The sequence below is a fragment of the Equus asinus genome, chromosome 24, assembly GCF_041296235.1.
Source record: "Equus asinus isolate D_3611 breed Donkey chromosome 24, EquAss-T2T_v2, whole genome shotgun sequence".
NCBI classification, from domain to species: Eukaryota; Metazoa; Chordata; class Mammalia; order Perissodactyla; family Equidae; genus Equus; species Equus asinus.
The window spans coordinates 37,333,067-37,356,117 of NC_091813.1; the positions used below are offsets into that span (position 1 = coordinate 37,333,067).

At 47.9% G+C, this 23,051-nt stretch overlaps 1 protein-coding gene across 1 annotated transcript in view; it reads right to left on the reverse strand.

Moving 5' to 3' along the window:
- SIM1 (SIM bHLH transcription factor 1) overlaps positions 1-7,024 on the reverse strand; it is a 66,545-nt gene extending 59,521 nt beyond the window's left edge. The window contains exons 1-2 of the mRNA XM_070496422.1: positions 6,886-7,024; positions 5,559-6,175 (exon numbers count right to left, since the gene is read on the reverse strand). Of these exons, the coding sequence (XP_070352523.1) occupies positions 5,559-5,733 (175 nt within the window). The 5' untranslated portion in view covers positions 5,734-6,175; positions 6,886-7,024. The remainder of the gene's footprint in view (positions 1-5,558; positions 6,176-6,885) is intronic.
- Between the last annotated feature and the right edge of the window lie 16,027 nt (positions 7,025-23,051).

Below are 23,051 nucleotides of genomic sequence, written 5' to 3' on the forward strand. Positions count from 1 at the left end.
GGCGGGGGACGGGGGCGGGGAGGCTGCTTCGCGCACCTGTGTGCACAGCCCCCACCTTGGGCGCTGGGGCCCTTCCAGTTCGCCGCCCCCTCTGGCCACCTGGCAGGTGTGGCGGACCTCCTGAGGGCGTCGATGGCCCCACTGGGCCACGCTTTGTCCCACGCAGCAGCCTGCGCCCACCGTGTGTGTCTGCATTCGGCAATGGCCCTGCGTGCCATGCCCTCCCCTGCCTGCCTCCGAGCGCCCAGGTCGCGCCGGGGGAATCCACTAACGCTGGTGCAAATCTGGGGTGGAAACGGATGGCCACGGCGCTGGCTCTCCCTCTGCGTCCCGTCCTGCTCTGGCCCGGAGCTAGGGCTGCCCGGCAGGGACCGAGCCTGCAGGCCAGGTGGGCTGTCGCGCCCGGGCCCGCCACGAGAGAGCGCGACCTGTCGGGGCCAGAGACGGGCGGGGTTCGGCCAGGTCCCAACTAAACCAAGGGGCGAAAACACACATGGGGGTGACAAGAGTGCCCGGCGTGGCGGCAGAGAAACATCAAGCGGTGTCACCCAGGACTACTGGGTTTTGAGTGCGGCTCAGGCGTGGCGATGCCACCGCTCCAGAGGCAGGCGCGGCGAGGCACAGCCAGCTCGGGCTCCGCTGGGCAGCCGGGCCTCCGACGGCAGCGGCTCAAGGCGCAGAGCGCGGCTGGTCCTGGGGCCGCGGTTCGGGCAGCACGAGGGACGGCGGGCGCACTCCCGCACTGCCCGGCCCTTCTCCGGGCAGGCAGGCGGGGATGTCCTGGATCCCGGGGAGGGCGGAGAATGGTCGGGCGTGGGGAACGAGGGGACAACGTGCGGAAGCTGCGGCCCGCAGAGCCAAGGCTGGCCGGGCGCCGGCTGCAGCGGCGGGGAGAGAACGGGCCGCGGTAGAGGAGCCCCGTCCGCTACGGGCTTCCGGCCGTGCAGGCGGACTGGCCGAGGCTTCGACAAGGTCACCGTCCTTGACCTGGTCGAGGGACCGATGTCGAGCGACTGTGCAAGAGCCGCCTGCCCGAGGGGGCTACCTGCGGAAGAAGTTTTGCTCCGCAATTCTCAGACGGTTTTAGTAGTTTCTGATCAGCAGACCCATTGCTAAATAATAGAGGTTTCCCCTCCCCCACACAAAATTTCAAATTCCATGCATCAAAGACCCGCAATGGGTGAACAGCTAAAATCTCAAGGTGTTACCTGGGTCTTAACCGCATTCTCTTGAGAAATTTCCTGGGCCGACTAAGAGAGAAACACAGCGAGGATCCATGGGTTCTGATTCTATGTCCACAGTTGTGGCTGCAAAAGCTCGAAGCTGCCAAGATTTCCCCAGAATTGAAACATTACCCGGCTAGAAATCAGGTTTGTCCTCTAGAAATATAGCCTGATTTCAGCGTCAAGTGGGTGATTGTACCCGGCTTAAAAGCATCCCACCATAGCTTATGATACCCTGTTTTTGTTATTTTGTTATTGGTTTTATTAGTGATCGCTCCCTTTAAAGAGAAAAAGTATTTTTTTCATTGATCTGATCTACAATTTCTAGCACATAAATCTGCCTTGCAAATGCTTTGCACGGAGGTTAGTTCTGCACTCTACGTTTTATGTCAACATCAAAACTGGAATTAAACACAGAAAACCAGCGTGGAGCGTAAACTGCGCTTAAAGTCTTTTAAATGAGAAAAACTTCTGTAAGAAAATAAACATGGAAACCTAATGCTCAATCATTTCCCCAAGCAGCAAGAAAAACAGCCTTAAATCACTCATCCACGTGGGAAATGGGACCTTTTTTTCTCTTTCACTTCTCAGCCTCGAAAAAATATAAGGCGATTAAGGATTTCAATCTTGAGGTGAATATTATAGAAAGGGTCTGTGGAGGTTTGTTTAATCATGTTTGTCCTTCCAGCTTTTGTAAAGACTCTCCTTCCTGCATGGTTACTCCAATTCTGTGAATATTTTTATTTTCCCAAGACATCTTGACAGTGAAATGGTAGTGTGATGTTACCAAGATTCTGAATGGCTATAGATTGGAAAACATGTCTGATCTTTTCAAGGGATGTTCTGCAAGCCACTACGCCCCCCCCCCCCAAAAAAACTGTATTGTATCTGGAGAACAAATACATATTTCTTTTTAGTTAAATTTGTCCTATTTTGCACACAAAGTCGTCATCTTTTTTTTAAATCCTGCCTTTCTGACTTTGATAATACCAAAGACACATACATTTCTAGATGCCTCAATTTTTCCTTTGCAAGTCTGTTTTAGAATAAAATATGTTACCAAATGGGAGATAGGCTTTTTTAATGATTTCACAGTAATCTTACCTGTTTTATTTTTTACTATGAATCTACAATCTAATGCTTTATTCTTAATTATTCCAGGCACCCAAGTCCCATTTCTCTGTTCTCTCTCTTTCTCATTTTTCCCTCAGCAGCTCAATTTTATCTACTCAGATAATTTAAAGCTGAAGTTTGCCTTCAGACAAGGAATCTACTAGACCATGGGCGGGAAAAGCTGTATCCAGCAATTGAGAAAGCAGGGGAATCAGCTATATTTAAGAATTTTTTTAATTTTTTCAAATATAAGTATGGAAGGACTTTTTTTTTAATGATTTAAGCCTTTTGGGATTACAGAGCATTATAGATGATATGTAATATGAGCAAAAATAGTGGAGTTTTACAGTCATTGTTATGCCTATAACTAAGATGTCGCTAAATTTATAATTATTTTAGATTGTATACTTTGCAAATCCATATGTTACGTGTGATAAGTGCTTACCATGATGAACTAGCTATCTTTATCCCATCCTTAAAACAAAATTTTATTGAAGACCTACTATGTGCTAGGATGGCATCAAGATAGATGTCAAAATGAACTTCAACTTCAAACAAATTCTTTCCATTTTTCCTCACTAAAAAAGACCCCCCACATAAGGCGGTCAGTTCCCCCCACTGCCATGGACCCAATCTTGTCCACCCTCTGCCTTCAGTCAACAGCTGAACCCAAATCTGGCACCCTCTGCAGGTTGTGCCAGGTTCTGCAGCTTGTGATTAGTTCACTCCTTTGAAAGCTGTGGGCTTTTTTGTTTGTTGTTGTTGCTCTTTAATATTTTAAAGGGCTGTGTTTGGGTTTTGGGTTTTTGAAGCTAATCTATCCTCAAAATTAAAACCTCATCCGGAGAAGCCAGCTGTTCGGATGACCCTGTCTAACTCGCCGGGTGCAGGCTGCAGGTGAGTTATGAGCTCGACAGTAGCTGGAGAAATAAACGATGTGCCCAGAGTTCACACATCGTCCATCCCCTCCTCCCCATAAACTCACACTCAGCCGTAGAAGAAGGGAGAGGCGGGAGGAGCCCTGGGCCCAGGACTCGGGGGGGAAGGTGAGGGGGCTGCAGAAAGCACAGTCGCCCTTAAAGTAGCCACAGGGGACCGGCCTGGCCACCAAGGGGACTCCAGCAGGAGCTCCACCAGCGCTTGCTTTAAAAATAACGAGAAGTTGGTTGAGAGAGCTTACTTTTTGTTCGTCCTATTTATTTATCACGCGAGTTATAATTTGTGGAGTTAGCACTTAATTAAACAAGAAAGCTTGCTCTCTTAAAAACACAACCAAACAACAAAAAACAGCCCGATCCCCTCTGGCGGTGCCTGCCCGGGGTCTGCAGGACTCCGAGGAGCGCCTCTGGCCCGGCGACTCCTTGGGCTCTGCGGTCCCTCTCTGTGCCCGCCTCGGCACGGCGACCCGCTCTTCTTTTCCTCCCGCGATTACTCGCAGCCCCACAAGCAGCACCATATGCTTCTTCTGATCAAACAGCGAGCGACATCGGCACCGATAATTGACGAGACCCGCTAGAAATCACGCAGAAAGGGAGCCCACTGAGACCGCTAATAATCCTGTTAGAACAGCGCGGCCAGCGGAGTTCGCAATAGCTTTATTTTTATAAAGTAGGCGCCGACAGTATCAAAGACAACGAGCGAGATCTCTTTTTTAAACAGAAGGCGGTGTAGCATAATAGTAATTTTCCCACCCGCAATTCTCAGCACAGTCTGAATGGGAAATATGGTTTTGAATATATAAGTTCCCCCTCCTTTTTTCCTTTTTTTTCTTTTCTTTCTTTTCCTTTTTTTTTTTTTCTTCTTCAACTTTTCAGGTACTTTAGGCTTTGATTCCTCTCCTCCTGGGTGTCCAGGGTCAGATGAGATTGTTTAAGGAACTGCTTTAAGATAAAACAACTATAACACTACTTAGAGTTTGGGAGTAAAATGGAACTACAATTTGAAAGTTTCCCTTTATGGCCCCTGACTAATTTGGGGCATGTTTTGCAAGATTTTGATTCGGATAATAACTTTTAGTCCTGATGGAGGAAAGTGAAACTCCTAGCCCAGTCACGACCATTTCCTTCCCCCTATTTCCTTAAGAGAAAACAACAAACCCCAAACATCCCAAATCAACAATAACAGAAACTTCCCCAGGTCAAATAAGAAGTTCTGGTTTGTAAATAAACAGAGTTCTTTCTCCTGGATTTTCGTTGGTTCGTTGAGAATTGTCTCCTTTGCATTTCCAAATTCCCCTCCCCCAGCAAAGACATATCTAAAATATTTTTTTTAATCTGTTTATGTTATTTGAATATGGGTAAAGGAAAGGATGGGGAAGCGAGAAGTGTCCTTTTCCCAGTGAGTGTAAATGTTTTATACAGGACACTGTTCTTCACTGTTCTGTGAAAGCTGCTCTGTCCTCACTCAGTGAATCCTGATAATCTAAATACACGTTTTAAATCATGTCAACAGCTCAGCTCTTCTAACTTCTAGGTCTTATAAGAAAATTGCCCCAGGATTCATTTGCCAACCTGCCACCCAGAAGACATTTTCTCAGTGGGCTAGCCATCTCAATTCAATCTTATGTTTTGGGGGACTAGCTTCCTATCTCAGAGATGATATCAAGCCCAGAGTTGCAAATCACCAAGCCCCAGAGTTAGTTTCAGAATCTGTGAATGTCTCAAAAACTCAGAATAAATTTCCTATAAGCCATCAAGAGACTGGGTAAGTTCAGGACATATTTGTTCATGAATATGTCTGCTCCTCATTTGTGGAATTAAAGACATAGAGAAAAATTGTTATCTAGCTTAGCTAGCTCCATGTACACGGGCCTATCTATACGGTAGCAAAAATACAAGCATTTGGCAGTGCTCCTCCTTCCTGCTAGATACAATTCTAACAAGAGGAATAAAAAAAGAAAGTCGTGTTTGGATTAGTACTACTTTCAATTGAGCCCAGTACCTAAGTGTTGACAAAGGCACCGTTGGGCTGCTTCCCAACCAAACATATCTGATGGACTGAAGAGAAAGTATTAATGGGGAAGTAGAAAAAGCCACAAACAGGCAACAGGAATCCTAAGTTCAGAGAGGTCCGTAGTCAAGCAGCCACTCTAAACTTCCCTCTGCAGAGAGTCTCTGTGTAAGCATGAATGTACTTCTCTGCCCAGCGGTGCAGGCTCACTTACTGTCTGGCAAATCCCCTACCCTTCTGCCTTTGAAATTCCATCTGGGCAAAGTCACTTACCTTCTGGGAACACTACTCTCATTTTGAGATAGCTGGTCGTGAGTCTGATTATGGATGCTTTGTCCAGCTGCGAGGTGATAGCCGAGGGCAAAGGCAATAATTTTGCCAGTTCATAAAATTCACTGTTTTCCTTCTCCCTCCTAGTCCGGGCAGCATTTTTGGACTTCTCTTTCATTGTGTCTCGTTCCCCCTTTCTTCTTACCACATAAGCTCCACAGATTCATCCAAAACCAAAAAATAAACTTTCAATTAGAGATCATATTTAGCAAAAACATAAAGCATACTTCGAATGTAGAGACTGGAGTCTTGGCTTCCGTGTACCGAGGGTAGTAAAAGACCAACGCGGCCAACAGAAGATACTTTCTTTAAAAACGCGGGATGCGAGCGTTGGAAAGCTGCTGATCGGCGGCAATCTGGGCAATCCTAGGAGTGTCTGGGTATCAAATGCCGGCGAGATCCCCGAGGAGCCAGCCTTTTCTTCTGTTCCGCGCTGCGAACCCCGGTCCTCGGAAAATCGACATAATCATCCCCGACGTTGGCGCTTCAGTCCCGTGGCATTTGAGATGGCTCTGAGCCCTTTGGGAACAACCGGAATGCCGGACACCTCTTTCAGGCCACTGTGAAGACAACAGCATCAGAGCGTAAGAGATCGGCGGCTCCACGATCACTCATGCCCTCGCCCGAATTCCCAAAAACGGCCGGCAAGGGCCTCGGCGCGCCTCGGCTTTCCTCGCCAGGCTCGCCAGTGTTTTTGTTTGTTTTTTTAAGATATGGAGAAATCACAGCGAGACTGAGGCCCTGCAAATAATGCTCGCATTCCCTCACCCATGCCAGCCACATTCTCCAGGCCCCTGGGGAGTTGCCCAAACAACACAACGCATATTTTTGAAGACCCTTAGGAGACCCTCGGCCGCCGGGCCCCGTGCCCGCGCCCAGGCCAGACGCAGCCCCCGCCCCAGGTTTCTGCAAATCAGAATTCCTCCAGGGCGCGGCGAGCGCCCTTCGGTCCCCCTGCGGTGGCGGATCTGGAACGTGACTACCTCTCTGACTTGACTCTCCAGTCTCAGGGATTCCTCAAAAAGTGGCACTTACACATCAAGTCCCTCGGGACTCCCGAGGCAACCCGGGGCTCTCCCTGCCCAGCAGGGGAGGCAACACGTCGGGCACGGCCGCGCCAGGTTAACAGGTGGCACATTCAGGACAGCCCCTCGCAGGCACCGAGGGTGGGGCGTGGGGGTGGGGGTGGGAGGCGTCCCGGCCTCTCCCCCTCCGCCGTGGAGCTGCGGGCGTCCCTGGGAGGGCGCAGGGTGTCTTCCACTTCACCTACCTTCAGTCCCCGCTGGCGGCCAAGGGTGCGGAGGCGCCCACCTCTTAATTCTACTCATGCCTACCGTCCAACTAAGCCACTCCGCCGGCCTCTCCGCTTCCCACTGGCAGAGAGGAGCAGAGCGCGCCCTGGCTCCCTTTTCTTTTCTTGGTCATGAATTGGGGGAGGGGTGCGTGCGAGAAGGAGGGGGATGTGGGCTTTGGGACGGGTGAGGTTGTTTTAGAATCCTCCTCCTCGGTAGTTGCTACGAAGCCAATATTATTCCTAATTGGAAGCCGAAAACGCCCCCCTATAACTTCTTTATAGCTTACGGCGTTTAGCTTCAACTTCACTCCTTGGCTCCCCCTCTCCCGCCCTCCCTTGATGCCACTCACAAACCTCCTCGCCTCCGATTGGCCCGGCGCGCCCCGAGGCGCGGCGCTCATTGGCCGGCCAGGCTGAGTGACGCGAGCACGCCCCCCGCCGGCCCTCCGCGCGGCCCCGCTCTCGGCTGGGCCCCTGGCTACCCGCGTGGCGGTCCTGCTACTACCGAGCCCCGGGCACCCGCGTCCGCGCTGCCCTGCAGCCGCCGCTGCTCCCGGCCTCCCGGGCCTCGCGGCCGATGTGCAGGACCCTCGCTCCCTGGGGTCGAGTGGCTGCGCTTTCAGCCCTGAGCGCCGGCTCCGCGGTGCCGGGGGCGCCCGAAAGCTGCCGAGGTCGGGCCAGGGAGCTGGGGCTCCGGGTCAGAGAGGCAGGAGTCACCTAGACTGCGGGCGTGGGGCGCCCAAAGGCCGAGCTGGCGGCCGTGCCCTTCCGGCGGGCAGGTTGGCGGGCCCAAGGCCTGCGCAGGGTCGGTATCGGGCTTTATTTTATCTTTCACGTTTCTCTGAAACCACAACGATACCGAATTCATCGCCAGAGGAGATAAATATACCTGTCTTTAAATTAACCTTAACGAGGAGCGTCTTTTTCGATATGGGTCGAGTTTGGGGGCGGATTTGTTCACCCTGGAAAGCTCAGCGGAGGAGCTTTCCTATGGAGAGCAGATACGGGACCCGGGAACAAGAGGTTACATTTCAGGCCAAAATAGATTAGGTAGAGTGGTAGATATATAGATAAATATCTCACAACAAGCCGTTTTCTTGAACGTAAGTGAAGACCTTTTGATGGGTTTTGTTTCAGGAAACCAAAGTCCAACATGAATATTCCTTACAGAAAGGATGTAATCTGCGCGAATGAATTTCCAACATTCACCATTCCCCAACAGGAGCTGCTTAAACAAACGCTTGTAAGTATCATTGCTGACAAATTATATTTAAGAGACCCTCTGATTTGAATCTCCCTTCTGTCATCTGAGGAAAGACAACAGATAGCAACGGGAAAAAGTTGACTTGTCCTCCCCCCAAGACAATTAATGTCGCTTTCGAGTCACTCCCTACAGACGCGCTTCCCGGCTTGTTTTTGGTGCTGCTGGTGACCACGATTCTGCTCCTGGAAGTGCACTTAGGAGGCAATTGTTTCATGGACGATGAAAGACAGTGAGAACGCCCATAATGTTGCCCTCGTCCTCTCGTCGTGGTGCTAATTGCCGCCAAGAAAACATATACTCTGAAGAAGGGTGTGTGCCATTCTGCCGATATTCGGGACAATTTTAAGAGTGTTTGTTCAAAAATACAGACATCTGCCACCTCCTTGCCGCCCGATGGCAGTAAGCTCGCAGAAGGACAACGGGAGCTTTCTGGGGGTATTTACACATCTGGGGAACACCTGGCAAGAGGAGGTGAACGTTCTAGATAGAAAGAAAGAATGAGAAAAAATAACTAAACATAGAGATTTTAGCAGGTGTTTCAAAACCGGAATCCAGCTAATGGGCTCTGATCTAGAAGTCATTTCCCCAGAGGCTGTAGTCACTTACAGACCTTGCTCTGCGCTGGTTCCGAGCACCAAGTGATGCACTTTTAACAAGAGATGAGTAGGAATACAGAGAGAGATGTACTGTGGCTCCCTTGGACACAAGAGTCCAGAAAGACCAGATAAGGTCAAGTTAACTACTACATGTAAAGAGAGGGGTGTGTGTTTGGACAGGATGAATGAACCTTCCGTGACCTTCTTTCCCCCACCCCCACAACCTAGACAGATCTTAGGGGTAAAATGGAGCGGCCAGGCGAAGCAAAGACACTTTAGGGTAAAAAGCGGTTTTCTATTCCGACTGTGTTCTAGAAAGGATTTCAATTCACTTGGCGGTTACTGTAAACCGTATCTCTACTTCCAACAGCGCGCAGGTGTGTGAGCGCCTTTCCGGGTCCTGGGACTCTCTGGGGCATCAGGCAGTGCCCGGTTCCCCAGACAGGGCGCGGTTCACACGGACGAAAGGCTGTGTTGTGCTTTCAGAAGCAAGATGGGCAAAATGAGTATGAAAATCTTCACACCGAAGACGACATCCTGGGGGACCAGGCGGGCTGCTCCAGGGTCCCAATGAAGCTCAGTAGTCGATGAAGCGAGTAGATACCGTTTAATAAACAAAGTGAATGCACGGCCATGTGAGGACGGCCCCTCGCTAAGTCCTCCGCACACAACTCTCTGAGCCGCGTTTACCGAGAGAGTAAATTAGCATGGCGGTGTAACACCTGTTTTTCTAATCTTTGAACCTAGGCTGGAGCCGGAATGCGGCTCCTTCACTCCCCCGCCCGGGCGCTGGGGACCGGCCTCCCACCCTCCCGGCGACCCCGCCCGCCGCCCCGCACGAGCCTCGTGCCAGCTGGGGTGGGGTGGGGGGGGCGGTGAACCAGAACCTCAGGTGCCTCCCACGTGTTTGGAGAATTTCTGTTCGCCTCTAGCATGAGAAATTTTAAATCCGTTTCTTAAGGCGAATCCTACCCATCTCTTTGCCAGTGTAAGGGGAAAAGCCTCCAGAAAGGAAAGAGACGGGCACATGCGACGCACTAACACCAAAAGGGAATACGGAGAGAGTCTAGGCCTCCTCCTCCTTGCGCCGGGGCCTCAAAATGTAGCCCTCAGGCACTGTCTACGCGGCCCGGGACGCGATTCCTAATGCGGGAAGAAACCGGAGTCGATCTATAAAGAATCTTCCTTCTCCACCCCCTCTCCCCCCATGACCAAGGAGGGCAAACAGCCTGAGTGAAGGCAATATTGTGCCCCTGGGATTCTCTCCCACCTCCCGGGCAACCCTGGATGCTGCCCGCAAGGAGCCCGCCCTCAGCGGCCGGGTCGCCAAGACGAGCAGGCGCCCAAAGCTCTAGTCCCGGAGGCAGGGCGCTCCCACCGCGGCGGAGCCAGGACCGCCACGCCGGTGCGCGCGGAGGCCCGTGCGCTGCGCGCGCCCGCAAGGAAGAGGAGGGGGCCTCCGAGGGCCGCCCGACCCCTCCCAACATCAGGCAAAGTCCAGACTAGAGATGCTGAACCCTTGGGTTCTAAAAGGACTAGCGAACGCCCAGCGGAATTCTGGGGCAAACCGCCGAGCCGGGTTTCCGCGCGCAGCCCCGACCAGGGCGCACCGTGCCGGCGACCTCTGCTCGGGCGCAGACCTCTCTCCTGCCTTCCGGTAACTCCTCTCTGCGCCCTGCTTCTTGAGCATCTTGTCAAAACCAGAGTGATTTCTGTTTCTCTCTTTGCCCCTCAAAACATGCTTTTTTTGTTTGTTTTTTAAAGACTGCTAGGGGAGCACACATGCAGTTTTACACGCCTGCACATGACATACACAATTGTGCAAAGCACACAGGCACAGATTTTACTCAATAGCCAAGGTTAAGATAAAGAATATGTTTATAATCGAGATGCAAAATCTGAAGATAGTCACAAATATCTCAGTATGTTATATCCAGATGTTCACTCTCTACCACTGGAAAGGAGAATTTGTCTAGGGAAATATTAATGTCTAAGGAAATACTAACATTTTTTCTTCTTCCATGTATCTTAGTGAATCCTGCTCTACCCCATTTTACTACCACATTTAGACGTTGTCATGTTAGGGCAGAAACACGGGCCCCTTACAACTTTGACCTGGTGGGGTGAGTCTGCTAAAAAACAAAGGATAGGAGGAACCTCCAAAAAATAGAGTTATATTTAATATTTTAAAAATTACAGTAAATATCACTTGTTTCATCAGGACGTTTTGGAAAGTATAAGATATTTTATGCACAAAACAAAACAGCCTTCTTCTGAGGTACCGCTTCTCAGGTGCCTGCCTGAATTGACCATTGAAATGTTCAAAAATTTAACTTCAGTAGTTACACACTGGGAAAAAAAAAAAAACAGAAAATGCACCAACTTTAAAAATGAGAGTGGCTAGTGCAAGTAAAGATTTTATATAGCTTTAAAATATTCTGGATAATATTTGCAGTCGAATATAACCTTGAATAGGTCTCTGAGAAACAAGAGTGCCCCTTAACTGTTCACACTTTAAGAGAACTGAATTATTCAGACATTAACAGTGGTTGGAAAACTCCGATGCTGCGCATTCTGAGGACAAGAGCTGATGGGTGCCTGTCGCTCGCAGCGCCGGCGCTTTTCACACCTATCCTTTCCAGAAATCGAGTTGGGGATAATGTGCATATATAGTTCAGCAAAGCTGGGCACAGGAGCAGGACCAAGGGGCTCAGAAACTGAAGGTGAACGTTGGTTTGCGACTGCTGGCGAAAGACAGTTTGATCGGTTTCCGAATTTCAGGCCAAATCACGCTCACGGTGTGCTTCAGGAGCGCATGCCTGGCCCGGGCTCGGCAGCGGGTGGCCAGGACGCACCTGGGGAGGCAGGGTGGCCGGAAGGGGGCGGAGTGGGGTCAGTGGCCTCGAAAAGGGTGAGGGACGTCAGAATTGGGTGGATCCAGAGGGCGTGTGCCTTAGCCCCTTCGGCTTTGAGAGCCTTTGGATTCGGTTTCTGGGGAGTTTCCCCTTCTCTGAGCCCCAACTATGCGTCTAGCCCCTGGGAACATGTACCCGGGACTAAGCTGCGAGCGCCTGAAGAGGACCCCTAGCCCCCATACTCTAGGCGGAGTGGGTAAGGCATACTCTCACGCGGATCCCTGTAGTTCATAAACAGATGACCGGCTTCCAATCCGGCCTAACCTCAGGGTCACCTGGGGTGGAGGTTGTGGCAGAGTGCTGCTTTTAAATACGGACTCTCGGGCCCCACTGATTTAGCAATGGGAAATCCCTGTTGGACTCTGGAGTTAGCTTTCCGTTAGGTGTGGGAGGGGAGAGGGTGGTCGGGGCACCAGGCAGCTCCGGGAGGCACAGGAGCAGGGGTGAGGACGAGCTCAGAGCGCGGAGCGCGGGTTCCGCCTCCGACAGCGCAGGGAGGGCGGCCGGACCCGCCCCGACGCCCCGGCGGGACTGGCTGGGGTCGCCGTCCGACTGAAGTCGCTGCGCCCACAGGCCCCGAGCCTCAAATAGCTGCTGCCCGAGCCCGCCCTCCCGGCATCACCCCAGGATCTCGGGAGAAGTACCTACCTCTGTGCTAGCCTGGGCCGGGGACCAAGTGTCTGGAGCATCCGGGAGACATTCCTGAGTCCCACTCTTGCTGGACTCATCACCTCTGGGTCCGGGACAGGGGGATCTGCCCTTGAAAATCTGGGCGGCCCTGCTTCTAGCGCGGTGGTTTTGGAACTTAAGCGTGCACGGAAATGGCCTGGAGGGCCTGTTAAAACAGATTGCTGGTCCCCACTCCCAGAGTTTATGATTCGGCAGATCTAGAGTTGGACCCAATAGGTTCCCTTTCTAACAAGTTCCCAGGTGATGCTGGTGCACCGCCGTCAGGGAACAACACTTTGAGAACCATTGCTTTAGTCTGCTTTTTCTCAGCGTATCTTTGGAGAAGACTGTCCGCCGGGAAAAGATTTGAGGTGATAGTCCTGCTTGGGCACATGGCATAAAATGATACGACTGTCTAGTGAGGGGAGGGGTGAGGCTCAGGGTTGTGATAGGGTGGGGTGTCTGAAGGGGGGTCATTCCTGCATTCTTAGGAATAAGGATGAATATGACCTCAGGAGAAGGGAGAGGAGGCCTGGGAACCCAGCCAGGCCACCCTTCAGTGGGGAGTTTGGCATCAGAAGGGCAGGTGAAGTGCTCAGGATACCCCCAGAAGGTTCCAAGATTCTAGCTGGGCTACAGGGAAGAAGTCCAGATGGTTCGGGTGAATCTACTGGGGTAGGACATCGGGAAAATAGCAGATAAGCACTGGTTCTCCTTTTGGCCCTGAAACTGTTCCCTACATTGCCAGAATGCTTGAGCATGAAGGACCCAAGTGTTGGTGCAGGGGAGCTGGCCCTGGAGGTAGAGGTCCTGCCTGTGCCCCTGGGGCCTGTGAGGTGTAGGCTCCCCTCAAGCAGGGAGTGCTCCCGCCAGTGCAGGGCCACATTGGGACTTAGGACTTGGGCACTGGGACACTTTTGTCTTGTTTTTATGGGCCCCTTCCTCCATAAAAAGTATTTAAGATCATATTTTACGACGTTGGTGGTATAAAGATGAATGTAATTCAGGTTGAATTCATCTTCTTATAGGAATGGATTTCCCATTCCTAATATTTATTTTTTTCTTTTGATTATAAATTAATTAAAATTAAAACATTTTGTGAGCCTCTAAAACTATCATGGGCCCTAGGCACTGTGCCTCTTGTGACAAATGGATGAGTCACTGCTGCTCCTGGGCACACCTGGGAGGATGGGGGTCCTAGGGGTGCCTGTTCCCAGCTGCAACTCTGAAGCCTCTTTAGGAAATCTGGAGAGAGGTTTGGTGCAAGGATATCTACCATGAGTCACAGGTGCCCTCCTGGTATGAAAGCCATGGGCTCACCAGTGCTCCCACTGCAGAGTCCCTCCGCCCTGCTTAGTTATGTCCAAGGTGCCACCCTAAAGCTAGGTGGAAAATCCAAACAGATTTGGTTACCAGCACCATCTCTTATCTTAATACCTGGCTTGCTTCCTTGTTTTTTCCTTACCTGGATATCAGATTAAGTGAAATCCAATTTTAAAACACTACACAGACCAAACAAATGCATCTTGAGCTGCCGGTCAGTGTCCACTGCTATACAATTACTTAAATTCTTATTATCTTTCTAGAGTTGCATTATGCATATTCAAGCAAACATTAAGATTGATATTTTACATACTGTTCTGCACCTCGAGTTTTTCATTTTCCATGACTGCTTCCTCATGCTTTGTTTCCTAAACATCTGTATGGCATTCCATTTCAAGAAGATATCAGTCTAATTTATTTACCATGTCCCCCACTGAGGGCATTTCAGTTGTTTCTCATCGCTATCGAAAACAATGCTGCAATGAGTAACACTGTACACGTGTCATTTATTTACTTGTATATAAGCATAACCACAGGACGGATTCCCAAAAGAGGAGTTGCTAGGTCAAGGGTACATGGATTTGTATTCTTTTTTTTTTTTTTAAAGACTTTATTTTTTCCCTTTTTCTCCCCAAAGCGCCCTGGTACATAGTTGTATATTCTTCGTTGTGGGTCCTTCTAGTTGTGGCATGTGGGATGCTGCCTCAGCGTGGTTTGATGAGCAGTGCCATGTCCGCACCCAGGATTCGAACCAACAAAACACTGGGCCGCCTGCAGCAGAGCGCGCAAACTTAACCACTCGGCCACAAGGCCAGCCCCATGGATTTGTATTCTTAACAGATATTGCCAAATTGCCCCACACAAGAGTTGTGCCAGTTGACACTCCCACCAGCAATGGTGAGGGACTGTTTCCCCACAGCCTTGCAATGGAGAAGAGTGTAAGTTTTTTTTTCTGGCCCAAAAATAATTTTTTCTTTTATTATGGAGATTGAACATCTTTTCATGTACTGAAGGGCCTTTGAATTTCTCTCCTGTGAACTGTCTTTGCAGAAACTTTTGGTGGGGGGTCCTCCTGGCTCTGAAGTGTGTTAAGGTCCCTGCTCAGGAGGAAGAGCTGGGATGTGGATTTTAATGGAGATCAGGGTTTCTTGAACTCCTGGGAGAAAGCTCTCTAGAACACTGGGAAGTGGAGACAATCAGACATACAGGGTCAAGGTTCTGGAGTCACCGACCAACATTTTTTTTCCTCATATGAAACATTTAATACACTTTAAAGCACAACACAGAAGACAAACAGGCAAATATAATTGTAATGTGTCTTCATTCAACAGATCTTCTGGCTAATTATAATCAATTATATTGTACATATGTTAACATAGTGGTTAATTTATGGATTCTGTATGTTTTGAAATTCAGTTGTCCCAAGTTGATATTTGATCAACCTGTTTTTGCATTCTACCTACAAACACATGTGGACTTGACCATAAAAACAACTCAAGCATTAACATATGCCAGCAAATCACTTCTCGGGCTTCCAACAAATAACTGGGAAGAAACAAGGGGACAGATTCACCCTGGCAGCAGTTGCACAAGAGGAAAAGCTGTAATGGTCTGGTTAAGAATCTAAATAAAAATGATATATAAGAGAAAACAGACGAAAAGAAGTGTACGGCAGACATGCAGCCTATCGTGGTTTAGATCTGCTTAGATATTTATTTTCGCTCCTGGAGATCCAATAACTTATTTGTGAAGATAAATGCCATGTGATAAACTATCGTGTTTTCTCCCTGAATAATCAGACGTCACAGAAAAGAAACCATGACGGCAATGTGACTGTGCTATTCCAAACCAGACAGCAATATAAATGTGTTAACGCTGATATTAATTCTCCTTAAAATTTTAAATTTCTTATTCATTTTAAGGCTTGAGTGTGTTAGAATTATAACATAGTTTTATATCAGATGGCCCTCCCTCTTCTTTCTCTCCCCCTCCCCCCGATGAGAAAGACATGATAATAAGAAACGATTCCAGCACGAGGAGCTGGTTTAGAATCAAATGGATGCCATGGCAACTCCTGACTCCACATGACTTCTAATAACTGGCGTTTCAGTTGGAAATTGTCTGTGTGATATTCTATCCAAGGTTGGTGCTTTACGTGGGGTTTTCCCTAGTTTACATCTCAGAAATGGAGTCTTAACCTCCAGTTTCATGAATAAGCAGCAGCAGCAGCAGCAATGTGTCACCACCTGTAACCAAAATGTGGCCAGTGATTTGTCAAGTGTTTCTGGTTCCAATTTTCAGACTAGCTGACAGAGATGCGCGCTGAATGAGAACTGTCCAGAGTTGGTATCACATAGTGTAGAAAGTCTAGGAGGTGTGTTCCACTGTGGATTGACAGAGACAGTCAAATGTTCTCATTCAGCTCAAGAGAAGCTGGGCATCAGGTCCCCACCAGCAGGTCATGAATGTCGGGCTGTGCATCACAGACCACTGCACTGGAGAGGGAAACTACACAAGGACAAAAATAGCCAGAGTTGCCCCTTCCTCATTAAAGGGAACCACAACAGTCTGAGCTTGGCCTACAGCTGAGAGATATGCTGATCTCCCAGTGAGCATTGGCAGTACTGTCATGGTGACAAAAAAAGAAACTTGTAACAGGATGGGTTTGTAAAACTTCATGTCTAAGTACTTTATAATTTTTACTGTGACCCAGGGAAAAATTGTGTCACAAAAGTGTCAAGTGATTGCTCTTAGAAACATTGTAAGTCAAGGACGGAGTCAGCGCAAAGGTGAGGAGTTGCTGAGCTTGTGTTCCTGAACTTGTTCTGGAACTTCGGAGTCCAGTTCGGGAGGTCGTGCCCCACCTGGGCAGGTCAAGACTGAAATTCAGCTGTGACTCAGTCCTGTGTCCTACCCAGAGAGTGTGCTTTTTCTAATTCGCACAAAGGCACTGTATGGTATTGCACCAACCCTGCCAGTTCTCCCCTCCTTGTTGCTTCTAGGCTTGTGTGACACACGTCAAGGGATGTTTATTATGATGCGTTGGAAATAATCATGCAGGGGTTTCACTGGTTAACGAGTGACAAGCAAATACTGTTTTATTCCCGGGAAGTGTAAGAATAGAAGTGACACAGCATATTTGTTTAGTGAGGGCATGTTCTAGAGAAAGTGAGAGAGTGCCAAAGGGATGTTACTGTGATGAAGAAAAAGAGAGGAACATGTGGTCGTGGGAAGCAGCAAGGAGAGAGTTTTACAAAAAAGTTGACATGAACATGCACAAAGTGGTTTGAAAAGCTATTGGTTGAATCCAGGGGAAAAGTGCTTTAAAAGTGCTGAATATGATTATTTTTTAAACTTTATTTACTAGGCAATTAGTTTATGCATTTTTTAAAAAGTAACTTTTGAAAAATCACACTCACTTTGACTAATTGGAAATTTGAGGAAGGGTCTGAACCCACTGTAGACCCATAATATTTAATAATATTATTAGCTACTAGTTATACAATGGTTGGCAATGCTGTAGCTTACACAGGACCTTCATGTCTTTCTAGAATGAGCTGAAACCTCACCAGTGAGACAGTGTGTTGGAAGCGCATGTGCAGTGACCGGAATGTGGGGGATACTCAGTGGAGGGGAGTGCTCACCCCAATTCCCTCTTGCTCTATGATTTCAGCATGGAAGGAGTTCGTTGGAATTTCTGTGGATTTGTAATCCTCAGCATTCCTGTGAGGAAGGCGACAGATGACATTTCTCCAAGTTTCCAAAGGGAGAGAGCTGAGTAGCTGCCCCAAAACCCCACGGGAATGATGTTCACGCAATTATTTCCAGACTTTCCCTTGAAAAGTGACTGGAACTTTTAGAAAAAGACCAAGTAAAAAGGGGTTATGTACTTTGAAAATGAAGAGACTACCCCAAGGGGAAACATCTTCATCAAAATCAAGGAAGCAGGGCTGGCCCGGTGGCGCAGCAGTTAAGTTCGCATGTTCTGATCGTGGCCTGGGGTTCGCCGGGGTTGGCCGCTTCGGATCCCGGGTGGGAACATGGCACCGCTTGGCAAAAGCCGTGCTGTGGTAAGCAGCCCACGTACAAAGTAGAGGAAGATGGGCATGGATGTTAGCTCACGGCCAGTATTCCTCAGCAAAAAGAGGGGGATTGGCAGTAGTTAGCTCAGGGCTAATCTTCCAAAAAAGAAAAAATCAAGGAAGCAGAAGCCTCTTGGGGCTGAAAGAAGATTTGCTTACTAACTGGCTTGTATTTCTTCTTGAAACTTTTCTTAACTGTTCATTTTGAGATAATTATAGATTTACAAGAAGTTGCAAAGACATGTACAGGGAAGCCTGGTGCACCCCTCACCTAGACAGCCCCAATGTCAGCATCTTGTGTAACTACAGTACACACCAGTGCCAGGAAATTAACAGTCATACAATCCAGAGAGCTTATTCCAGCTTCTCCAGTTATATATGGCCTCGTGTGTGTGTGTGTGTGTGTGTGTGTGTGTGTGTGTGTGTGTAGTTATATGCAGTTTGGTAACGTGTGTAGCTTGGTGTAACCGTGACCATAATTAAGGTGCAGAGCAGTGACATCACCACAAGCCTCCCTCACACTGTCCTTTACACCCACGCCTGTCCCTTTCCCCGGCCTCCATCCCTAAACCCTAAGAACCACTAACCTGTTTTCCATTTCTATAACTTTGTTATTCCAAGAATGTTATATAAATTGAATCATATAATATTCAATTTAGTTTTTAATATTATTACTATTCGAGACTAGTGCTTTTACTCAGCATAACTCCCTTGATGTTCATCCAAGTGGTACATGTGTCGATACTCCATTCCTTTTTATTGCTGAATAATATTCCATGGTATGGAGGTACCAGAGTTTGTTTAACCATTCACCCATTGAAGGGCATTTGGGTGGTTTCCAGTTTTAGGAATATTATGCATAAAGCCACTATGAACTTTTGTATACAAATTTTTGTGTAACATATGTTTTCATTTCTCTGGGATAGATGCTCAAGAATGCATCTGCTTGGTTGATGGGAAGTCCATTTTTAGTTTTAAAAGAAACTGCCAAACTATTTTCCAGAGTGAGCATGCCATTTTACATTTCCAGCAGAAATGTACGAGGGATCTAGTTTCTCCACATCGTTGCCGGCATTTGGTGTTATCGTTATTTCTTATTTTAGCCATTATGATGGTCTGATATCATTATGCCATTAATTTGCATCTCCCTAGTGATGTTAAACACCCTATCATGTGCCCATTTGCCTTCTTTTTATCCCCTTTGATGAAATGTCTCTTCATGCCCTTTGTGCACCTTCTAATTGGATTCTTCGTTTTTTTACCATTGCATTTTGAGAATTCTTTATATATTCTATACATACAAGTCCCTAGTTGGATATGTCACCTGTGACTATTTTCCCCCAGTCTGTAGCTTGTCTTTTCATCCCCTTTATAGGTTCTTTCACATGGCAAAAGTTTTCAATATTAACGACGTCCAATTTTTCCATTTTGAAAGTTATTTCCAAAAAGCCGTAGGACAACATCATCCGCAAGGGAACGCCTCAGTGTCAAAACCAGATGTCTATGCAGCTGTTTCCTAATTTCAACAGAATGAGGAGGAATGGCAACTCCAATTCTATGGATATTTCTCAAGTATCTATTGTATCCCAGGTGCTGCTCTGGGTGCTCCGGGTTTTTCCGTGAACAAAGCAGCAAAGATCTCCACCCGTGTGGCACTTACATTCAGGTGGAGGAGACAGGCAAATAAATGTAATAAAAAGTTAATTACCGACTTTGAGTAGGTAAGAGGGTTGTAAGTGCTATGGGAAAGGGGGAAGGAGCCAGGGAGCAGGGTGCTGGTGGGGGATGTTTGTAGCATTAAATAAGAGTGCCAAGGTGGCTTTGCTGAATAGGTGCAAACTGTGCCGACTTGAGGGAGGTGAAGGAGTTAGTCAAGCAGATTTCTAGATGGAGGGGACCTATGGAGCAAAGACCCTAAGGTGGGGGTGCAGCTGGCGTGCACACAGAGTATCAAGAAGGTGAGTGTCTGGAGCAGAACGGAGCGGGGAGAGGAAACACAGGTGAAGAGGGGAGAGGGGCAGATCACACAGAGCCTCGGAAGCCATCGCGAGGACTTTCCTCTGAGCGAGGTGAGGAGCTGAGCGGGATGCTGAGCGCAGGGGCGCGATGATCGGACTTGGTTTGAACAGGGTCACTGGCTGCTGTGTTGAGAACAGTTTGAAGGAGGCAAGAGTAGAAGCAGAAAGCTGTGTAGGAGGTTACTGCAGGGGCTCAGGAGAGAGAAGGTGGCTTCAACCAGGTGTCCGCAGAGGAGGGTGAGAAGCAGTTGGATTGGGGACGTATTTGAAGGTAAATCTGAGAGGGCTTTCTGACGAATTGGATGTGGGAGAAGGAGGAAGAAGGAAGACTTCAAGGTTAAGGTTAGAACATGGGATAAAAGTGATCCAGATTATAGGATGAGAATAGAGAGTTAATGAGAGAGAAAGAGAAAAAAAGATGGAAAGAGTCAACAAAAAACTCAGTTTAAGCTTTGTGGGGGCTGGAGGGCAATTTAAGAGTATTAAAATTTAAAATGTATATAGGCTTGGTTCCAATAATTTTTCCTTTTCAGGAATTTATCCTTCAGCATTACTTGCACACGTGCAGTTACATGTAAAAGTATTTCACTGCAGAACCGTCTGTAATGGTGGAAGGCAGAGACAACCTCATACTCACCAGCAGAAGAATGGTTTATATACTATGGTACAAGCAAACTCTAAATCACCAGGTCCCGTTACACTGAGTGACACATATCTACATAAGGCTCTCCAAGATATATTGTTCAGTGAAAAGAGCAAGTGGCAGATGATATATGAAGCGGGTGAAGAAAACTCTCTATGTATGCTTGCATATCCACATACGTGTAAATACGTAGGAACAGGTCTGGAAGAGGAAACTCTTGACAGGAGCAAGGAGTGGGTTCACTCTCTTTATAGGTTTAAATAGGCATTTAGCACTGCTCTAATTAAACACACTTAAAAAGACTGAATTGTATCCAAAGATCTTTTTCAAAATAAGGTAGAAGGACTTTTTTCATGTTAATAAATTAGGCTCTTTACTACCTTCCCTAGAAGTTCAGGATGTCTAGACCCGCACTCTAGAAAACACCCTTAACCCCAAGGTTAGGGAGTGAGTCTGGGTTAGCTGGGGCAGCTCAGGCCGCTCGAGTCAGGACTCTGGAAGAACTGGCTGGGGCTCCTTTGTGAGTGATAAATCCCAACAGAATTAGTCCTACCCCCAAATCCTGGATCGTTTTGTCATTTTCTGCCTCATCTTGGGGGCAGTATAGAGTGGTGGACAGACAGAACTTGGAATGCAAAGAGCTGGGCTCTGCTCCAGTCTCGACTGCCCTCCCCCAGGGCCCCTGAGCTTCTGTTTTCCTCGTCTGTGAACTTAGGGACAACGGCTCTGGTCCAATGAGAGCTGTGGCCAGAAGTGCTTGGCATGCGGAAGGCCACCAGGCTGTCAGCGCAGGGATGTGCATCTTTTCCACTCCAAGCCACCATGTGCTATTTCGTAAGGACTCTGGAAATATATTTTGAATGAATGCACTTGGTGCAATTCCATGATGTGTTTTTGCAGATGAATCAGACTAAATATTTTGTGAAATTATGTGAGGTGTTTTTCATTAGAAGTTTGTGTAGGAATGTTATTTCTGGATCCATTTAGGTTTCTTGTTTTCTTTGTGTAGATTTCCCTTTCATCTCCACCTCCAGCGGCATTTGTGTGCAAGGGCGCTGAAGGGCAGAATGCCCGCAGTCTAAGTTCGCCACCTATAGGTGGACATTTTCATTACAAGGGTTTTCCTGTGACCTAAGCAGTGGTCTGAAGCAAAAACAAAACAAAACAAAAAAACCTGTCATGCACAAAACACCCCATGACTTCTACTCCAACCTTCTCTCCGCCTGTTCGCTTTCATTACTCCCATAACAGGATTCCCGTAACCCTGCTGGTAGTAATTAGGATTGTGAGCAATGATTTTTGTGATTACAAACTGATGTAACTTTCGCTTTATGAAAATTTGTCTTGAATGTTATATTGGTATTTTTCCTATTTGATCAAGCTAGTTTGGGTTTTATAACATAAAAGTTGTATTTCTTCAGGAAGAAAAAACAGATGTAAGATCACTGTGCCCACTGCTTGTAATGCAGCTGAAAGCCTGGGCCTGTACAAGTATAAACATGACATGGATGCCTGAATGATGCTGGGCAGTGCAGGAAATACACGGGCCTTGTGTTACGATATCTGAGCATCACCTGCCCATGGCCTAATCTCTGAGCATCCATTCCCACATCTATGAATGAAGAGATTGCACTATATGCATTTCCTTCTGAGTCTAATAAGTTAGACTCTATGGGCTAAAAGTAATTATAACAGTGATATCTAACATTCATTAAGGTCTTACTACCTGTCAGGATCATTTGATCTGCTTAACAAACCTTTAAAATAAGTTCCACTTTTACAAGTAAGAAAACTGAGACTTCGATTAAGTAACTTGCCCCAAATTACAAGGAAGGCAGTGCTAGGGCCAGAATTTGAACATGGACAGTTTGATTCCTAAGCCCACCGTGCCTTTAACTACAGTGATATGGATCCAAATAAGTGTTGCCCCTTTTCATGTAGCCCCTTTGGACGTCTACCCATATATTCCAATAATGCTGCCACCGCTGTTTTTGGAGCACTGTTTTAGGAATAATAAACTACTCCAAACTGTTGGCCTATTTTGGATCCAACAAGAAAGTTGGCCCTACTGATATTTGGCTACCTCCAAAATAAGCAAGTGATTGAATCAACTATTTTTTGGTCCATCTACATCCAACATATATGGAGCACCCAATTCTCCATATAGGATGGAGACAAAAGACACAGGCTTTACGAGACGGCATGTGCTGTGTGGCAGAGATATGGGAACTACCGAGGTCAAGAAAGGGAGCCATCAGCCAGACCGAAGCATATGCAAAGGATGAGTGGGGCATGAGTGAGACGAGGGGTTGAGCGTGGGAAAGGCAGAGGAGTTGAGAAAGTGCAGGCAGATTTAGCTGGAGAGGGGGGTCTGTCTCTGGAATTAGTGAAAAGGAATGTTGGCATGTGTGGGTTCCAGGGGAGGAGGGCCTTGTGTGCCACACCAGGTGATGGGAATCCCCTTCAGGTAAGGAGGAGCTGCTCAGTGCAGGGGTGTTGGAAGGCCCTGCCTGGGTCCTCATCTCATCTTTGCCTGGAAAGCTCCCCAGATGATGTCCTTTACCCTCAAAGTGTCAGCCATCGCCCCAGTCCTGTGAGTGTCAACATTTCTTTCTGGCTTTGAGACCTCCAG